This window comes from Engystomops pustulosus, chromosome 3, assembly GCF_040894005.1.
Source record: "Engystomops pustulosus chromosome 3, aEngPut4.maternal, whole genome shotgun sequence".
Taxonomy (NCBI): domain Eukaryota; kingdom Metazoa; phylum Chordata; class Amphibia; order Anura; family Leptodactylidae; genus Engystomops; species Engystomops pustulosus.
In genome coordinates, this window is record NC_092413.1 from 12429341 (window position 1) to 12451277 (window position 21937).

Here is a 21937-nt window from a genome sequence, read left to right on the forward strand (position 1 = left end):
AGAACCATCTCAAGGAGGATCAGAAGGTAATATATAAAAGTGTAACAGCAAAGGGTCTGAATACTTATGACCATGTGATATTTCCATTTTTCTTGTTCAATAAATTAGCAAAAATGTCTATATTTTTGTTTTTTTCTGATAAGATGGGGGCAAAGTATACATTACTGGGGGCAGAGGGCACATTAATGATCTTACCTAATGGCTGCAATGAAACCAATAGAAAAATTTAAAGGGGTCTGAATACTTTCTATAGCCTTTGTATCTGTTTTATCTATTTGTTATCGATCTCACATCTTTCTATCCCATATTATCTACCTAGCTACATCAGTTATAGGCTTATAGTTCAATGTAAACTTTCCTGATCCTCCTATAGGAAAGAAATAATTTGCTGTTACATTTTTTTTCCCCCAAAAAAATAAATGAAAACCAGAGTCGGCCACAATATTCTATACGGTTTTATTGACATAGACTTTGATCTCTCTTCGTACAGCAGGCACGTCGGCATCAATGTTTGGCATAAGACAACCAGAAGAATTGCACTTGACCTTGACAGATTTACATCACTTTGTGGCTCGTACAGATTTAGTGTCAGGTTCCCGACATTTTGGTCTACGACATTCAGAATTGAGGGACATTGTACATTTGTGGTGCTCGGAAGTGCTATTTGTATCGCTCACACCTGCGTCTCTCTCCCTATACACACATCTTTCGACAATGATTGCTTTTAAGGCAAAAAAAACAATAAAAAAATTCTGTAAAAAGAAAATGTTGTTTTTCTGGTGCCTTCATGTCACTTGGTTCTGTTTGCACCTTCATGTTACTTTGTTATACTGGCACTTTAAAGTCAATTCAGAAGCCTAGAGCACTTTTTTTTATTCCTGGTGTTGGGACTTATTAGGCAAAACATGACCCGGGGATCCAGGGGCCGGATTACGATGGCCATAGGCCCTTGGCCTGAGACAATTGTGGGCCATTACAAGTCTAACTGGAAGGACCCTACGTGTTGAGGATTTCATGGCTTGAGGTCCTTCTCTTTATTATCTCTGTAGCCCAGTATCAATTGGTTCAGGTGGTAATGGGCCCTGGGCGCCATCTCAAACGTCCTATATTATAGTCCACTACTGGACCTGCTAAAGAACATCCTCTAAGGCCCAGGACTAGACGTGATGTAGTGGATCATTTTTGCCAGAGTGTTTCTTTAAAAACTTATCAGTACACAGACTGGTCAAAGAATACTCAACAAACACCAGGAAAAACCTTGGTCTTCTGGGCAGAACCTACTGTGACCACCACCAATCCGGTTGAATAAGGAAGCTCTGTTTTAGACACAGGGTCAACATCAGACCACAGATTTGTGTCCTGCAATTCACCTCCAGGATTCAGAATGGTGGTAGGATGTAGTACCACACATAACCTGTGGACAGGGATGGCACTATACTTAAAATAACTCAACCATGATGTGTTCTTAGATAACACTTGACGAATATACCACACACAGTACCAGATTATGGGTGAAGGTCATCTTATTATTAGTGATTAGGTTTGACCAGGCAATGACATGGTGTCAGCTATAGAATTGGACATTTTGCATGAGGCATGGATGGATTTGTGGCAAACAATGGAAAATAAAGGCATATGTTAGTCCGCCAAGAACAGGTGCACAATTTGTAAAGGGTGGTGAAGACGCAAAATTGTGAGCACAAACAAGATCTCAAGAAGGTTCTTGCTGCAATGTGTCCTTCAAGATGTACTACTGTTGTGTGAAGCTAGAGGTTCCAGTTCATAATGTTCATGTTCCACCTCCGTCTTTGTACCTCGTGTGTCTAACTGATACTTATTACTATGGTTTGCCTTGTTTTGTCCTCTCTCGGTGGTACTCGATGACAATGCTTGGGAAAAGGCTTTGAACTGCAACTTTTTTGGCAACGGAATCTGACCACAACTTCCCTGTGGCCCGAGACAACGGCACATGCATTGGAAAAAGAATGTAGCAAAGGCCCAACTAATGCACATGATCAACATCATGAACGTGCCCAACTGGGTGTAGGCCAGAACAGTAGAAGGCATCATCATTGCTCCAGCCACGAAGGTGGTTAGTGCAGCCATGGCAATAGCAGAACCCATGCGACTGAGAGAGAAGACCACTTTCCCTTCTCGATCCGAATCGGGAGCAAGCCGATAGGCAACACCATAATGTACAGCAAAATCCACTGAAAGACCCACGGCAACAGATATAGTGACAGATTCTAGAACATTGAGTTCCCATCCAAGAAGAACCAAGGAGCCAACCGTAACAAATATAGTGCCTGCTATTGAAACAATGGCATAGAGACTTATAATTATGTTCCACGTAGTAAGAAGCATGACGCTAAACGCAACAGCAACCGATAATCCCATGGCAATCAAGGTCCCATCGGAAAGGCTGTCCTGGAGGTCATAAAATTCAAGGTCGCTCACGAACCACCCATTGCTTAGGCCAACCGGAGCGGACTGGAGTTCCTTTGAAACCCAAGCATCAACCTCCTTGTAAAAGTGATGCATCTTCTCATATGCAAAAGTGAAAAGGTAAGAACTTTTAAATTTTAATACTACAGCTCTGATGGTGTCGTTGATGTCAAACCTTGGGCCGGGAGTCTTGCTGTCTAAATGGTAAACAGTGCTCCTTTCCAGCTCCATGATGGCCCTTTTGATACAGAGCTCGAATACCTCCTGTTTATATGGAAATCCTTGCTGGCTACAACACGGATAAAGAGAAGGTTCGTCACAGTCTTGATTATCCATCCACTGTTTAAAGGTCTCGATGAAACAACTGGTAAAGTCCTGTTCATCCGTCTGATAGTAGAAAGTTTGGTTTTTCAACTTTTGGCAAAAACTTAACATCCATTGTTGTGAGACAGGGCTGGAAATGTTAAAGCTACTGTCCAATTTCAGCTTGCCTCGGCTTTTTGGATTCAAAGGATCTCCATTGTCCTCAGGAGAGATTCCCCAGACAATAGTAATGGGCATATGGAGCTCCTCCCCATGATGGACCCTCTCAAAAATGAACAACTTTTTGTACTCGGCATCGTATCTCTCGAAAGGATGGGAAGACCTGAACACTTGAAATTCTGAAAGTTCTAACGATGGGAGTTTCATCTTTGGATTGACACAAACAATATACGCTCCACCAATAGTCATGGCCAGAAAGCCAAACACCCAGACATATCTGAATTTAATGACAATGCACGGCAATACTTTTTCGAAGAAAATTCTTGATGCTTCAGAAACTGTGAAGAGAAACTCCTGGACCTTCTGGCACATGACATTCCAACAGCTCTTCTTGTTATAAGGTCGTTGTTGGGAACCTTTAAAACAGGTAAAAATGTTCAGGAGGTAACGTTCATGTAGAACAACTACGGCAGGTAGCCATGTGACCATAAGGAAATAATTGACCAATATGGCGGTGCCAGCATAGACTCCGAAACACCGGATTGCGGTAATATTGCTGACGTAGTTGGCGTAGAAGGCCGCTGCGGTGGTAAAGCTGGTGACAAACATAGAAAGAGCAGCATGTTGTAGGGTGATGCTCACCGCCTCCGAGGTCTCCGCGTGAGGTTTGTCAAATTTGGTGTAATTCCAGACATCACACAAGACAAAAGCATCATCAGCCCCAATTCCGACAAGAATGATCAGTGCAGTGAGGTTCATGAAGGGGAAAAACTCAAAGTTAAATACGACACGATAGAGGAAATAAGATACAATCAGTGAACTAATGATGGCGAACATGGTCATCAGTGTGATAAACATTGATCTTGTGTAGATACACATGACCAAGAGGACAATTAATATGGCAATGGCCGGATACACGGTATCCATTAAGAGATAGTCTTGAAATAAGCTATGTTTGATTCCAAACTCAATTCCCGTGACGGTGGTTACACCATCAGAACAGTTCCAGTTCTCAAAATTATCCAGATAAATGTTCATCATGGACTCCCCATTCTCGGTTGGGGAGAAGAGCATACTGTGCCTTAAAACTGGATTGGAGATATCCACATTCTTTGGATTGAAGAAGTCTTTGTCCACCAGGAAATGAAGGATCTGGTAGACAGCATTGTACTTGGTACATTTTCGAGGCACATTCGTACACTTCAGCTGGTCCTTCCTTTTGGCAGCCATATTCCAGCAGTCTGGTCCCAAAGTTCCGTTATGGTAATATTTGGCACAGGTACGGATTAGTTTTAGCGTGTGAGACACGTCCCGCTCTACAATCTTATGACATGAAGATCTGTTGTTGAGAATAGCAATGTAGTTTCCCAGGGTCCAGCTGGGGCAACATGAATCTGCGGTGGTCCTCTGGCACAGGTCTAGGAATTGCGGGTGGGATCTGATCTGTAGAGAAGAAAAGAAGAACATCAAAACCAAGTTCTTCTGAGGTCAAACTACAACATGACATCAACATGTATACACTCATAGGGTGGAGTCTTCCAAAGTGTCCCCATGCTTCTCAAAAACAGATCACCATGTGTTTCATGAGGTCACTGCTGAACATCAGCTCTCCCAATTCTCCCGACCCAACCACCAGAACATCGAGTTGAAGGAACCAGTTGTTGGAGTGAGGTGGGTTCCTTTTTAACAGCCCCTGCCCCATTCCTGCTGACCAGGGGTTGGCTAGTTTTGTCCCCTTTTAATGTTTTTTTGTTTTTTAATAAAATTACCATGAAGAGATCTGGATAGATCAGCTATGACATTTTAATTACCATCAATAATGATATGCTAGCTCAGTACTTGGAGTTGTTGAGTAACTGTACACATCGGGGGGTTAAACACCATCTCCTCCATAATTAGATTACCGCTCCAGCATCCTGTATAATGAGTTTGTTTTACGGCTTGGCGTGAACGATAACTAAAGGCTGGAGCAGTGTGTATTTCATGTTTAATGGCCTGTGTGTCCTCCACTGATTGAGAAAACTTTAATTAGGAATTCTCGGCATCTGAATTCCATTAGTGACTTTCCCCCAATTACCCGGCCTGGGAACTCAGCAGTTTCATCCAATAACTCTCAGACTTCTAGGAGCAAAACTAACCCAAAGTGAAGTCTGAGGTAGGTAGACGCAAAGTTGGTCCTACACTTTCGAGGAGAGCTATCTCTTCCAGCACCGGAAGATGTGGGAATGCTGGAATAGGGGGGAGTCCAACCTTTCTCAATCTCGAATTGCCCAATTTCATAAACTGAAGAAACCCTCTAATCTGACCCTCCACTTTGGATGCAATAGTGTTCTATATGTTAGAATACCCTACCCATACATTATGAAGGCCCATCTAACAGGGCAGAAGTGGTGAATCTAGTTGCTGCAAGCATCTCATTCCACTATTTCATGACCGATTTTACCCCACCCCCATCTTTGCCCTAAGGAATCCCTGAGGAATGCCACGTCCTAGTGTGAATGTCCAGGATTTTAGCAATTTAATGGGATTTTCCAAATCACAGTGGGAATCACACATTTGCCCCTCCACTTCATTCTTACCCTGGAGACATATAGAAAGATGTCTAATGGAGTCTTCCACCACCCCTCCCCCCTATTTACTCTCAAACATTATCCATGTAACCCATGTAAACAGCAGAGGCTATCCAAATATCCCAAACCCCCGCATACACACTGAAATGGATAGAGTGGCACCAGGGTGTTTTGTTTTCAAAATCACATAACTTCAATTTAGAGAATTTCAGGAATGCACCAAATAATTGACATTTTTGGACTTACCCTTGTATTGTCTATATTGCACATTGACTTGATGGCTTGCAAATTCCACAGACTCTGTCCACTCACTGAGGTAAACACGATGCGTGAATAGCGGTTATCTGAAAAAAAAAAAAAGAGTAGAAAGTTAGAAAAAGTACTCCAGGAAATCTGGAAAACCTTGTGGGGGCTGGGGTGGCAAATAATAAGAAAGTGTTCCGATTCATAGGATGGCCATGTGCAGGGCCGGTGCTAGACAAAGTGGGGCCCTGGGCAAAACTAAAAGTGGGGCCCCAAAATAAAACTATTTTATGACCAGTCAGTCAGTAAGAGGCTCCCTTTTGTATGGTAAAACAAACTGTAATATGGGACTATTTTATAGGAGATGATAGATGATAGGGAAATTGATGGGCAGCACGGTGGCTCAGTGGTTAGCACTACAGCCTTGCAGCTCTGGTCAACATCTGCAAAGAGTTTGTATGTTCTCTCTGTGTTTGCGTGGGTTTCCTCCGGGTCCTCCGGTTTCCTCCCACACTCCACAAAATGACTGGTAGGTTGAATGAAAGATGAAAGATGATTTCCAGATGCAGAACTATAACGTAGTTATAGTATATATACAGGAGATGGATGAGAGATAAATACAGTAGAAGAGAAATAGAAGATTGATTAAAAAATAGATAGAGAAAAAGGGAGATATATAAATGGTCAGATTATATAATATAGATAGCTAGACAGATAGATATAAGCACCTTCACCCAGGAATTCAACCAAGGGCTATTAACCCTTTCACCGCCAGACATTTCTGGATATTTTGTCGCCTTATCGACCAGAGCAATTTTCACAATTTTGACGTTTAAAAAATAAAATTTTGCCCCATTTTCAAAATTGCATTAAACAGTTTATAGACATAGGCGCCTTCATGCAAATTTGATTCAAACTGAAACATTTTATAAAAAATACTTAAAATTTGAACTTTGATGGCAAAAAATGTTCTCCAAACAGAAAATATTTCCCTTCACATCTCCTAAATGTAATAGATAGACATGTGTAGAGTTCACAAATGTCCCATAGTGATATGTTCACATATATAAATCCACATAATATCACTAAAACTGTAATAACTAGATATCTGCTTTTCAGCAAGAAATTTTAAGACAGTCAAGACCTGCAAAATATAGCAATAAAACAGAATAAACAGTAAAGGCGACATAAAACCTATAGAATTTTGAAATCCAACAACCAGGCGATGCATTTGGCAATTAACATTCAAAATTGCCTCTAATATATGTACAAATCCAGATACTTGTATAAAGAAAATCTACTTTCCTAAAACAGTAAGATGTGAGGAGATCATACAGACCCCACATGTGTATATTCACCAAAATATGCAGCAAAGGGAATGTTACATCCACAGGGGACACCAAACTACGTGAGCGTCACACAGATCTATCATTATATGCTCCTTACACAATGGTCACCCAAATAATAACTCTATATCCATAAACCCCTCTTATGACATAATAAAAGTCCCGTTTAGATGTGCGCCAATGTATTATCTGAACAATAACAGAGCCCTCCGCGCTTCATAAGAATCTGAGTGAGAATATCATAACATCGGTGTAAGTAATGGAGGATGGTGGGAAATAATAACTTCATTCCAGAACGTGTGTGTTTTTGGTGTTACATATAACTTTATGGACATGTTCTGGGTTGCGGTGTTAATATGTAGCGACATTAGGCGAAGAGGATCGAATGTTCATCATATCAGTCAATTTTTGCAAAAAGAACTGTCACCAAATAAAAGCAATAAGAGAGAAAGTGTGTTCTCAGATAGTTCTGCATAGAGAAGGGTTAAAAACATGAATATTAGTTGATATTATCCCTTCTCAAAATGTAGTAACATATAAAGTGAATATTTCCATTATCTGTGAGGTGCAGCAGCTCCTGTGTGCAGTACATTCTCCCTACAGCCTGATGGCTAAGAATCTGGAGTAGGGGGGGCACTTCAGGGGGCTGTATCTCTGGTTCTGTGACACATAGAACCTCACTTCTTTTTTCCTATGAAAGTAGAGAGTCTCCTCTTTTATAAAAATGTGTTTCGAAGTGTCAGGAAAATGGATATATTAACTGTTTAACGGCTGTTGTCAGTGATTTTTATGTATAAAAATGCCACCTGATATTCTCACTTTAAACCTGAATATCTCTGGATCCAGAGCACCTAGAAACACAATTCAAGATTCATTTGAAAGAAGAGATTCTCCTCTACCAGGGGGCAGGGGGCCCTGGGCAATCGCCCACTTTGCCTACCCATAGCGCCGGCCCTGGCCATGTGCCAGGATGCAAGCTCAGTAGGATCATGGGACCCGATTTGGACCATTAGATCACTTATTGGATGTTATCTTATTGGTGACATCAGTAGAACTTTTGTCCACTCCTGTCCCACCCGTGGAAAACCTCTTTACATAAAACAGAAAAGTCATCACCGATCAACCACTCCCTGTCTATCCCATTTTGAGGTTGACTTGGTGAAACATGGTGGTCCATACATGGTGCCACCTTGAGAAGAAATGGCCACTTCACCGATCATGGAACAACGGACTGAGACTAATCAATAACAGAGGCCAATCACTGCCTTTTCACAATAATCTAATGGGGTTGATCATAATTTCTTATTGATAGGTCCATCAAAGTCTCATCGGTGACCAGACCGACAACTTCTACCAATGCCAATCAGCTGTTCATCCTGGTGTAGACATGAGGTAAAGCACCGAAAGGAGATACAATTCACTTCTAGAGGAACCATGGCTGTATTTATGGCTTCCAGCGACTACACAGTAGGTCCAACTGTTACCGATTCCACGCTCTTGGTTTGTGCAGGGACAAATGTTGATTGGTGCGTTGGTCATGGACCAGACATTGATGGCCTTTCATGAGGGTAGCCTATCAAGTGTTCAGACCAATGATCGTCAGACTAGACCATGAAGGACACATTTTTATGCTAATTAACTCCACGTCATATGGACCAGACCCAAACAACATTCCAACGGTCTCTGTCCTTCTCTGAAATTTTACAGCATAAAAGTGATCAAAACTTTCAATACTGGGCCTATACTCATTAACCTTATCTCCATTACAGACCATCCAATGCCAACATCACAGAAGAACTCATGGCCTCCACCAAAATCAATTCAAGGTTCGGGACAACACAATCTTATAAGATCTTTGCAAAAAGTTTTCTTTTCACCCCCCAGAATAACATTAACCAAGTGTAAACGTTGAGGACTTACTTGGCACCGCACAGAAAAAGCTGTCCTTGTGGAAGTCCCAGTCTACCTGTCTTTTTTCCCTTTCGTAGTGATCATCTGACCATCGATCGGCCTGATGACTGCAATAGAAGACAATATGATGAATACAATAAATAAATACATTTTGGGATAAGTGATAAGTTATCAAAGACACTTCTATAGCCGGGTCTTTCATGCCCGCTGGGCTCGAGAGCTTAAATTACGGAGAAGTGTTCCAAATATGGGCAGTTTCCAAGCCAACCTCAGTGGTGGGAGGCAGCAGGAGACTTTTTGGAAATCATCTTGCATTTGTAAGCTCTCGTATACTTTGAGGATGGAAGAAGTTGATGCCTTTGTTCTTTGTTTTGGGCACAAGCTTTTGTGTGTTCAGAGGCATTGTCCCTTCTTGAAGACCCCCCCTCCCCACTGACGCTGACAAACATCTCTTATTGCAAGACTCAGCATGAATCTAAAGAAACTGGAAAATTACTGGTATGGCAAAAACTTGTACCACAAAAGAGGAAATTGTCCTTATGAAATGATTTTGAATCTCATGGCAGATCAATCCCAGGAGTCAAGTAGCCAATGTATCAGGAGTGAAAACGAAGCTATCCATTTAGACTTTTGGCTAATTATTTGTTTGGGGTCCTACGACACTACCCCAACAGCAGATTGGGTGTTTGTATGTTCACGAGAGATAAGCCGCTGCCAATGCTCTCCAATGACTACCACCTATACCTATATGCACTTCTTGGCATCTCCGAGCATGCATGTGTTTGAATGGGTATTTGGAGAATCCACCCATATAGCCATTGGCTAAACAAATATTCCTACAATGTAAGGCTGGCTTCTATAACCAGGGCTATAGATCCAGGGGGTAGAGAGGTACCAGAAGCACCCATGTTTTGGTGGTTGAGCAAACCGAATAAGGTATTTGAGGATTTTTGTATTGTGATCACATATATTACTTCTCCAGGAGAATGGTTCATCCCGACAATTAAAAATATCCTCCAAGAATAAGGTTAGGTATCATCTATGAATGACCATGGCTTATGATGGGTGGTCAATGGTCAATCTTTGCACGTTCCATTTGCTGTAATTCGAATATTTGGCTCCGCTACATGGATTGTGCACATAGATGTTGGGTGTCAATATCCAAATGCTTCAGAACACAAGATGAACTTTCGAGACATCTGCATGACGATGCCATGGTTAAAGAGAAGGGAACATATGCCAAGATAAATAAAAACGACTTAACTACTTCTTTGCCTGCTCATCTGCATATTTGAATGGATAATTGGCCAGCGTTGCCTTGTATCCTGTGTTATCCACCATATTGTCCCAGGTCACTAGTCTTTGGCCAATGGCAGTCCCCCTGGGCTCAAACCCCTGCAAGATAAGATCAAAGGAATGTTAGTGAAGACAACAAAAGAACCACAAACAATCTAATGTGCAGAAAGAGGTCAGAGGAGACAGGTCAAAGGTTACTCCCTCCTAACAGGTGGGTGACAACTGATGACTCCAGGCTGGAGATGGAGAAGAGCTTTGTGCATTGCCCAGAAATGCCTGGAGCTACAACTGCTGATCATCTAAAGTGATGGACAGATGTCATCACTACCAAGGACATAGAAGACTTTACCATCACCATCAAGCCCCCACAACAAAACTCCCATTGACTGTTATTCATCACCTGCTCAAGAAGATCTGATCATCACCCAAGAGTCTAATATCCATTTAGTGTCCGGCTGAAGCGTAATATTATAGAACTATTTGTCTTCTTCCTCTCTTCATCTCGTCAGTTAGATAGAATTGTTGAGTGTGTATGTGTCCTCAACATGGAAATGGAAACAAGTCTATGGTAGACATCTGAAATCTAACATCTGACATCTGAAATCTAAGATACCTGATCCTTCTTTCCACCAACATTTACTGCCGGGGTAAAAGTTGGGACAGAACCATAAATAATTGGGTACTATAGGACCTTCGGATAAGAGTATCGAAGAGACTTACCACCTGTGTATTTCCTATATTCTTCTGCTATGGTACCTACTATGGTATGGTAGACTACTGTACAATGTGACCTAGCCGGTGGAAGAGAACAAGGTCAAGTCTGGGACAACCCAATACACCGGCAGGTCATGGAGCTGATGTGATAAGAACAACAACGTGCAAAGTCTTGCACGTAGATGTAAGGCCCCTGTACATAGTAGATGCTTTGTACGACGTTGACCTCTCTATACTCCCTCATACACAATCCAGAAGAATGGAAAAAGGTATATAATCTTCTGGTGGTGTCTTATATTCCTAGTTTCGAAGGATCACAAAGTTCAAGTTTCTTATTCAACCAATCTACATTTCCCCGTAACCACAAAATGTATATGGAGGCCTATGGTCTAGCGAACTTAGAATCGAGAAGCCAACATAGTAGATGTTTCCATTACCCCATGGATGTTTGTTGGAGGTTTAGTAATTAAGCTGAATTAGAAAAGCATACTTAGTATCTTCCAAAAATAGGGCCACAGTTGTCTATGGGTTGAGTCTGGTATTGTAGAACAACTACAATGGGGGTCATTTACTAAGGGGCCGATTCGCGTTTTCACGACGTCTTAGCTGAATATTTTCCGATTTGCGGCGATTTCCCCGGGATTTTGGCGCACGCGATCGGATTGTGGCACATCGGCGCTGGCATGCACGTGACGGAAATGGGGGGGGGGGGGGGGGCCCGAAAGAAAACCCGACTGATTCTGAAAAACCGCCGCATTTAAAAAAAGAAAAGTGTTGCGGCGCTTGCACTTACCTTCACCAGGAATAGGCCTGTGAACTTGAGTGCGTTCCGAATGGACCTGGTAAGTAAATCTGCCCCATTGAGGCCGAGTTGCACTACCACAAACAACCCACACACCGGTGGGGCGCTGTACCCGCAGACGAGCTTCTCTAATTTACTCCAGCCCCTTTATATTGGCCATAATATTGTAAAACGGATGGGGAATGTTTCACACGGTCCTGTGTAGTGTTAACACTTATGGTTTTCTTTCAAGCCGAAAGAATTTGATGACTTCTACCAGAAGTTTTTTTTCAAGAAATTGAACAACATCCACTTTAGAAATTATTTCCTAACAAACGAATCTTGGTGGGCGAAGACGTCTGATCGAAACCATCCATGGTTACGAAATACCAAAAAAATAACAAACTTCTAAAAATATGGGATTTTTTTTGCTAAATATTTTCATTGACAGATTGCATGTTTCTAATCTGTGACAGCAAAAAACACAAATTTATCAAATCCAGAGATTGGCCAAAGTCTACATTTAAAAAAAAAATTATTATTTTTTTGTTGTTGACCACACAATGTAAACTGCTAATTTTTCCTTCTGATTGGGAACATAGCAGGACCCGTCACACCTAGGACCTATTAAAGGTGATGCTTCAAAAGCTTTGCATAAAACTTAAGACTGGATTTTAAGAAAAAATTATTTAAAAATATTTTACAATTTTTAACAATTCTAATGAAATTACATTTGCAGAACGCAATGTCTATACAAATATACATACCAGGAGCGGTTTAGAAAAATCTGGAAGATCAGGCACTAAGATGCCAATCAGGGCACAGACGACGATCAGCACCGTACACATTCCGAGGACCACCACCGGCCAATCTGCTATTAAAGCTGCATAACTAGAAGAGAAGAGATACTGTCATCAGAACTTGAATCTAACGGGCCAATATAAAAAAGTTTACATTTAGCACATTCTTCCATCTGGACAACCCCAGTACATGTGACATTAAAGTTATGGAGTAGGTTCCCGAGTCCCTACTCCACTCTGAGTTAGAAGAAGTTGGCTAGACTGCGTAACAACCATCTACGAGACATGTTGACCTACAAGCTTCTATATCAACCTTCTAATCAGAGGCCATACAGACCTTCACCCAAGTGGATGTTTGCCAGAGCTGCTTTTGAAGTGCAAAATCAGTTCAGTGGACTTATGGTAAGTTTTTGGAAAGAAGGAAGGTCAAAATTCATGGAGAAGACAGAAGTCGCTTGAAGACTTGTTTCTACGATACAAGAAGTGAACTTCTCCTTCAACTTGGTGCTACACTAGTATAAAGATTAGACCAAGTTGGTTGAGAAACCAGATCTTCCCTCTTATGAAAGACCTCAAAAAGTCTCCAACATTTTTTAATTCCTGCTGACATAAGAAAATACCATTATAAGTGGTGATCGTGTCAGGAAGACACAACTCAGCCCAAGCATGGTTCTTCTTCTTGGATTCCAAACCCAATTTATTTTATACTGGGTAAGCAGATTAGATCCCAGGGAAAGAGAAGAAGAAATTGAAGGAAATCGCAATTCAGGGCAAGTTTCTAATCTTCTTCTACAAGCCAATAAAGTTGGTATGAGGCCAAGTAGGTGGAGAGGTTTTCCAACTAGGTTCCAAAACTAGGTTTTTACATTTATTAGAAGCCCTCAAATAGTTAAATGAAACATTAGGTTAATGTAAATCTTGATGGCATCAGACCTCAAACTTTAGATCTCAAATAGTGGAAAATTGTGTTTGGGTCTCCGATGGAGAAGGACAACTTTAGACAAGTTGTCTCTAACCTCAAGATATTGAGAATAATCATTGGGCATCCTTCTTCCCCGTAATCTGTAAATGTTTGGAAGCAATACCCCTATTAAGAATTACACATTCTATGCCGAAACATAAAAGGTCTTCGAGGTGCTGCCGGGTCCTTCCAGAATGACATTGTTCTGCTTTGTAGGTGAAAAATTCTGAACATGGAACAGAGAGTGAGGAGATGGGTTTTTCGATTAGACAACCCCATTTAACATCTGAACTGAACTCCTATAGTAAAAAAAATACAGAATTCAATGGAGTGTTAGGTGCATGTGATGGCTTTTCCAAATGTCGGAATGACCGTAGGGTCAGTACTCGTCTTATGTCACTCCATTCTTGGAACACCAGTGCACATTGCTCTGGGCCGCACAATAACTTGGCGTTACATTGTCGCCGGTGAACTCATCCCAGGGATTGACTGTACTGTGCAGCGCTCAAATACTGACAGAGGTGATAGCTACGAAATCCAGATGACTGAAATGTGAGGAAGGATCAGCCAAAGTACAGAAGAGACCGTGCATAGTATGAGACCCAAATATAGACCAAACCAATACCTGAACACTCAGGATCCCACATTTTATCCAGTAGATACACAGATAGAATTGATCTAAATTTTTAAAACAAAAAACAGGTCGGCTATCTTCTCTGAAAAAAAATGGTGCTCATTCTCTTTAGCGGAGCCAAAGTTTCTTTTTTTATATCTTCAACATTTCCCTTCTTAGGTCACTGGGTCTACATTGGGCCCTTTGTGTTATATAGGCCACACGCTTCCCGATCTGATCCCACACACTGCGCTCTGAGAACAGACTCGGTAGTCAGGGCTTGTCGTCGCTTTCTTCTCTACAAACGTAACAATTTCCATCAGGAAGTTCCATGAATTCAGCTCTATTAATACATGAAACAAACATGAGACCGCACAGATCTGCAAGAAGAAACTGCACTGACAGGACCAAGAGTCCAGAAAGAGAAAGATTTGTAGGAAGAGACTGCAACGGGAGGACCCAGAGGCCAAAGAGAGACCTGCAAGAAAAGACTGTACCGAGAGGACAAGATAGGAACATATCTAAAAGAAAGATGGTACCAGGAGTTCCAAGAGTCCTAAGAGAAAGATCTGCAAGACGACACTACAACTGGAGGACCAAGAGTCCTGAGAGAGAGAAAGACCTGCAAGACGACACTACAACTGGAGGACCAAGAGTCCTGAGAGAGAGAAAGACCTGCAAGACGACACTACAACTGGAGGACCAAGAGTCCTGAGAGAGAGAAAGATCTGCAAGACAACACTACAACTGGAGAACCAAGAGCCGCGTGAGATAGAAAATGATCCGCAATAAAGGACTGCATTGGGATGACCAAGAGTCCAGACAGAGAAAGATTTGTAGGAAGAGACTGCACCAGGAAGACCAAGAGTCCAGAGAAAGAGAGAAAGATCTGAAAGAAGAGACTGCTCTGGGAGGATCAAGAGCTGGAGACTGCACTACAAGGATCAAGAGACCAGAGAGAGACAGAGAGGACACTGCACCAAGAGGACAAAGAGTTCATAGAGAAATAGAGATCGAGAAAGATCTGCAAGAAGAGCCAGTGCTCGGAAGACCATAAACAGACTGAGCTGGGATGACCAGGAGTTCAGATAAAGGGAAAGAGCCGAAAGAAGAGACTGCACCAGGAAGACCAAGAGTCCAGAGAAAGAGAGAAAGCTCTGAAAGAAGAGACTGCTCTGGGAGGATCAAGAGCCTGAGACTACACTACGAGGACCAAGAGACCAGAGAGGACACTGCACCAAGAGGACAAAGTTCATAGAGAAATAGAGATGGAGAAAGATATGCAAGAAAAGAGAACAAGAGAGAAAAATATCTACAATACAAGAAGAGCCAGTGCTAAGAGGACTTAGAGTCGTGAGAGCAAGAAAGATCCTCAAGATGAGACTGCACTGGGATGACCAAGAATTAAGACAGAAAGATCTTCAAGAAGAGCCTGTGCCAAGAGGACCAAGAGTCCACGTAAAGTGAGAAAGATCTGCAAGAAGAGACTACAAGAGGAGGAGGAAGAGCTAAATGAAAAGTTTACTGCGGGATGACCAAGACCTTCAAGAAGGACCAACAGTCCAAAGAAAATAAGAAAGATCTGAGAAAAAGAGACTACAAGAGGAGGAGTAAGAGCTAAATGAAGAGATTACAGCGGGATGACCAAGACTTCAGATAGAGAAAGATCTTCAAGAAGAGCCTGTGCCAAGAGGACCAAGAGTCCACAGAAAATGAGAAAGATCTGCAAAAAAGAGACTACAAGAGTAGGAAGAGTCCACAGATGGGAAAAATGGGACTGCAGCGAGATGACCAAGAGCCTGAGACTGCACCGGGAGGACCATCGCAGCCCACTAAATAGTTAAAAGGCCGAGGGCATAGTTTACTTAATACTGAAAATCTGTACTGTAAGTGACAACTTTACGCCCTCTGTCAGACCCATCCTGGAAAACTATGACAAATGCTGAAATAACATTACGAATCGCTGGTGTAATGACACGGCCAAGTGTGAATTCCGGTGGGACATTACCAGTTCCCACATAAAACGCTCAGCTGTGACGCCCACTCATGCGGGATCCTCTCAGCTGACATTTACAGGCCGCGGCGGTCACGTCACGTTAGTCACAGATCAGCGGCAGGAGAAACATGGCCCTGAATAACTCTCAGTAAATATTGGCTTAACTATCACATGTGATGGCTAAATATCAGTGGGCTCTGACCTGTGGCGGTCTACCTGGAGACTCGCTATTCGGAACCACTGATAGACGTGCAAACAAGAGGTGCTGCAGCAGCATCACAGAGTGTCAGGCCATGGAGGACCAAAGGTTGGTACTATTGTGTATTACTCATAAACAGAGCATAACCTACAGGCAGTGGAAAGATGAGGCATTACGGACTTTTCAAAAGAGGTGCTGCAGCAGGATAGGCCATTAATGTCTGATTTGTAGGGATGGATACCTGGTCACTGCACCAATCAGCTGTTTGACCAAGAACAAACAGAGAACAGGTAGAAATAAGCAATGGCCACGAGCCATGGGGGAAGGCTCCTGCGGCAGACAGGGCTGTCGGGGGAGGCTCCTGCGGCAGACAGGGCTGTCGGGGGAGGCTCCTGCGGCAGACAGGGCTGTCGGGGGAGGCAGACAGGGCTGTCTGCCGCAGGAGCCTCCTCCAGACATGAGATCAACTACAAGGAGAAGATCAATAGAGATAGAGTTTTTTAAAAAAAAAAATGTTAAGCTGGGAGGGGCAGTGACCACCAACCAAAAAAGAACAGATTAAATAGCTTCTATTACTGTACAATATAAAATAATATGTAAAATGAAATAATCCTTTACCTTTTGGGGAGCTGGAATGGTTTATTCGTTCTGTGGAAAAAAAAGATAAAAAATATTAAATAAAAATATTTTAAAAACCCAAAAGAAAAGAGAAAATTGTTAATTACGCAACTATACAGGACGCGATCAAAGAGGTTGTGTGAGGCCGCAGCAGTGCCTTCATTTCCTATGAAACACAGCGCCATGCAATGCACAGTGGTTGAGCATGGTATTGCACTTCCCTTGAATGGGACTGAGCTGCAAATAGCCATGTGACTGAAGAATGTGTTGTCACAGACGGGTTATGCAGGAGCAGGACTTGCCCCCTTAAAACAACCAATTGGTGGAGGTTCTTGGTGTTGTACCCCCTTGGATCTCAAATTGATCACTAATGCCCCCCAAAACTGTAATGGTTCATGTGGCTAAAATACTGTAACACTCAATGGACAAGATTAGTAACACTAACAGTTTATAGGCATGGAGGATCCATCAGATATCACACGGCTTGTTAAAGTCACCCAATACCGTGGAAAGTTTTTGCAAATGTCTCTGCCATTTGTGTTTCATGGCACCAGTCACCAATAAATCCCAGCTGCCGTCGATGTCACAAACCTGTTGTGTTCCCAGCAACAAATGGAAGGTCGTAGCCTGGGAATGACATTGTGTAATTCCGGGCCCCCCCTCCCCCCATCCTCCTCTTCCTTCCCCGAGACTTCAATACAAACAAAACAACAAGCTGGAAATGTGCCCTCCCGTGCCACGTTACTGATCTCCATGGGCACCAGATCAATGGCGGCCGCTCGTTACGCAGGTAATAAAACAGACAGCACATATGCGAATCATAACTGGACGGAATAACCCCGCCAGACCAAAAAATTCCTTTGAAGATTTCAGGGAATTTGCCAACAGATGTTAAACAGCTTTAGGTGGAACTTGAGGATCTCGTTTCCCCTAATCATTTAAGTTTCCAAACTTAAGAACTTTGTTGAAGATCCAAATGGCTACTAGACTGCAGATTACGCCACCCCTAGCAGGGGGGTGGGAGGCCCGTGTGGACCGTCCATCGAAAGAACGGTAGGGGATCAGCATCAAAAATACTCTAAAAGTCAATATGTAGAGAGAGAGATCGAGAGATATGTTAAGAGAGGTAGATAACTCATTGTGATACCAAATGAATATATTCCTTAAGGGCACCACCACCATATGACCAAATATCGAAGGGCAAGTTTGGTCCATTTGTTGGCCTGATTACCAGCCCCCAGTGTTCAGTTCAACTGAGCCTGGTACAGAGCAGTAAATGGGGCCAAGATATCGGCCAATTTCTCAGACCAATCATTGTTTTATGAAATATGAAAATGTCCCATCTTCTTAGATTACACTATAAATTCTGAAACACAATGGGTGGAGGGGGTCTTCGGGACCAGCATAAAAATACTTTAATGTCAATATGTTACGAGAGGTAGAAAACTCATCGCGATACCAGATCAATTTCAAATCTCCATACAACCAAATTTGGAGAGGTGAGCTTCATCCGTGAGGCCGGTTTTCTCAACCCACCCTTGGCCCCACTAAACTGGACTCACATGTGGTGTCCAGTCCAGGTTTGTTCGTACTAGGAAATGTGGCTGCCAAACCAACCCAAAGCTAGTCATATGCAATAGCCTTTAAAGTGGTGTTCCCATCTGCAACTCAAGGGATGGGGGGCATTGGATGGGCCATCCATTGACAGAAAGATAGGGGATAAGCATTGTTAAAAAAATATACAGAAATGTTAATACAAATAAGGATATAGCTATCCCAGTGCATTGTCCAATACATATGGCAATTCCATACGACCAAATTTGGGTGGGACAGCTTGGACCATTTGGGCAGTTTTACCGGCCCCACCCCTGGCTCTATTGAATGAAACTAACAGAAAGAGCTTCATTCAGTTGAGCCAGGTTCAGTCTGGTAAACGAGGCCACCAGACATTGGCCCAAATTTAGTCATATGCCCATTAAGAGACATCCCTATCTTCTCAGTCAGTCATGCAGTCACAGGTTTGAAATCCATCGTTGCTTCTTTTAAATTAGGAAAAATTGGGGAGATTTTTTTTGGCAATAGTAGTAGCCCAGCATCGGAAAGGACAACATTAAATGTGTTTTTTCTGCATTTGGCATCACACATAAAAACATAATACAGACGCCACCAATTACCTAAAACAATCAAACTAAATTACAGAGATAAAAATATCTACAAAACCGGCCGTGAAGAAGCAAGAAAACCCTCGGAGATAAATACTGTTTAGCTTCACATTTAAGCAGAGCGTTAGATTTACGGGAATTTCTTCCACTGCAGTTTATTTTGGGAAGAATAACAACCTAGGACGAGAGAAGAAGACGAGCGGCTGCCGACATCTACAATTTCCAGAACACAATCCATGGACTGTAACAACGAGAGCGCGGGACATCAATATCCGACTGCTGGACGGGATCCAAGCAGTGGAGCGTCCGGAATTCTTATATTCCCACTGATTCCTGAGAGAAGGAGACATGGCCAAAAGATGGACCATATGGGGTAGATTGGTTTCAGTTCTATCAATATTCTATTTAGACTTGTCAGATGGTCACCATTCAGGGGTTGGAGCTAGGAACCCTTAGATATAAAAAAGAAAAAAAGGGGACAAAGCTGATAGACCCTTTATTATGGATACACATGACCTTTAACTTATATTGAACATATGTTAGAGATTTCTGTTGGCCATTATCTCAACAACAATTCGATTACAGTTGATTTGCTCAACACCAAACATGACGTAACCAGAGGTGAGACCGTACAACCTCACATCTAAGCAAGTTCTGTCTAGATTAGAACAACTTTCTAAATTTGGTAGTGACCAGACCCAACAAAAAGCAAAAAGTAGTATTTATCGATGTCCTTCACATGACAAGAAGATCTTATCTTAACATAGGTCTCAAATCCAAGAGTTGATCAAGCGTCAAGCAACATACTTGCTCCTTGAAGAGACTACCAGGCTCCCATATTTTAGGGACCTAGTTCTTCAGTACATCATTGGGGGTTCCCTTTCTTTCCCAACTCCAAATATGGTCCTCAGAATATCTGGATCGACGTCTCCCAGGAATTTAGTTACCATAACCTGTTGGTCTGAGCACCTACAAGTGATGACCACATAGCAACACCAAAACCACTGATGATCATGGTTGCTCACTAATGGTTTCAATAGAACATAATCAATATCTTTAGAACTTAAGAACTTTTTATGGACTTCTTAGTTTTGACCTCACATTTCAGTATCTTGGATTTTCAGGAGCATAGTGTTACCTAATCCTAAGGAGGAAATGCTCTTCTCACCAAATTCCCACGAATTTTATGTATTGTTAAAATGAACCTCAGCTTACAAAGTATTGACGGATTCTAATCCGAGATGCTTTAAGCAGAATTAAGAATTCAGCTCTGAAAGTAATCCAAGAAGAACATGAATGATAAATTACCAATGAGCTTCAAAAATTTTCATGAAGGCTAAACCTAAAAAGAGTCTGAACTCAAATTTTTGTCAGAAGCTTCTATAACTCTTCACAGGAAACATCATTTTACCTTTCTTATCATTAGCAAACCAGGAGCTCATCTCAAAAATAGTTTATTTTACCCCCTGGGCCATATATGGACAACTTCAATATTGTGGACGTTCGGTCTGGTGATCCTCATTGACATGTTATGGGGAGCACCGGCGTAACCTGTATATACCATGGAGTAAGACAAGCCCTGACACTAGTCCCGGGGTCAGAGGTCACACCTGCTATCGTTAAATATTTTTGCTTCTGAGAGGACGCATAACAATATGTGCCGCACCAAAGGCATTCCAGCCCAGAAACCAATCCCCTGCAGCTGTTATCAGGGGCCTGGACCTCAATAAGGAATATTATCCCCGAAACCATCTCCAGAAATTATTTCGCTATGCTTGAGAAATGCCCGAGCGATGTCCATCTCCTCCTCCAGCACAATGGAGGAGTTTCACCAAAAAGAGCAGGCACCCGGCAATTTGACTTCAGATCTGTAATTTTGGAATTAGCACTTCTGCGAGTCCTCGCTCATTACACATCTATTTCTGACATGAGAGAAGCCGAGAGAGTGAATAGAAGGGAGGGGAACCAGATAAATTCTAGGGTAATAACTAGGTTTTAGAGCAATTTTCACCAACAAAACTAAATTTGACGATCTATTACACATGAATAGCCAACGCACCCACTACATCAGTTTTGCTCGATGTAGAACTATAAAATTTTGCAGCAATTCTGCAAAAATGTGTGCTATAAAAAAAACCCTATAAAATCCCCAAATTTTCAGTTAACAAAAAGTTAGATTTGTTTTCCATTACAGAATATGTTACAAAATTTTAATATAGGGGGGCTAGTCAGTCAGTCTACTCTTAACGAGTCTATTTCACCTTCGATGACGAAGTTGCCTAAAAAGTCAGACTGTAAGGAAAAATAAAGTCATGATTTAATCTAGTTAATGTATAGCTGCTAAGTGAACATGACATCATACCGCCCCGATGCCAAGTCTCCGCCGCCTCATGTGAAAAGATTGCATTGCGACATCTCACACGTTTTTACGAGCTGTGAACAGGCCACATAAAGCAGGTCTGAGCCTCTCACATAACATGACATTGTCCCAGGAACCGGAGGCTTCTCAAAATCTCCACCTGTCAGGAGCCTCGTTACATCTGGTGGGAAAGTTGCCCCCCCCCTACTTGTATCTAGTTTTGTAACCATAAGTCTTCTATGTCCATGGACCCAAAAAAATGTCCAGCAGATTGTGACCAGTCACCAGTGCGATGACCAGTGCAATGGGTGGACTATTACATAGGTCACGTCTACTACCAGAGAACAGTTCTGACAAATTGTCCGGAGAAAATCACAACGTTACCCATCGGAAGTATCTAGCCAATACAGAATAAACCAGTCAGGGGTTGGACCCATAGA

At 42.2% G+C, this 21937-nt stretch overlaps 1 protein-coding gene across 3 annotated transcripts in view; it reads right to left on the reverse strand.

The window, feature by feature from the left end:
- Positions 1 to 439: 439 nt before the first annotated feature.
- DISP1 (dispatched RND transporter family member 1) overlaps positions 440 to 21937 on the reverse strand; it is a 58497-nt gene continuing 36999 nt past the window's right edge. For all 3 annotated transcript variants that reach the window (XM_072140069.1, XM_072140070.1, XM_072140071.1), the window contains 6 exons: positions 16977 to 17006; positions 12557 to 12680; positions 10263 to 10393; positions 9008 to 9105; positions 5745 to 5842; positions 440 to 4371 (listed from right to left, as the gene is read on the reverse strand). In XM_072140069.1, coding sequence (XP_071996170.1) covers positions 1741 to 4371; positions 5745 to 5842; positions 9008 to 9105; positions 10263 to 10393; positions 12557 to 12680; positions 16977 to 17006 — 3112 coding nt within the window. In that variant the 3' untranslated portion in view covers positions 440 to 1740. The remainder of the gene's footprint in view (positions 4372 to 5744; positions 5843 to 9007; positions 9106 to 10262; positions 10394 to 12556; positions 12681 to 16976; positions 17007 to 21937) is intronic.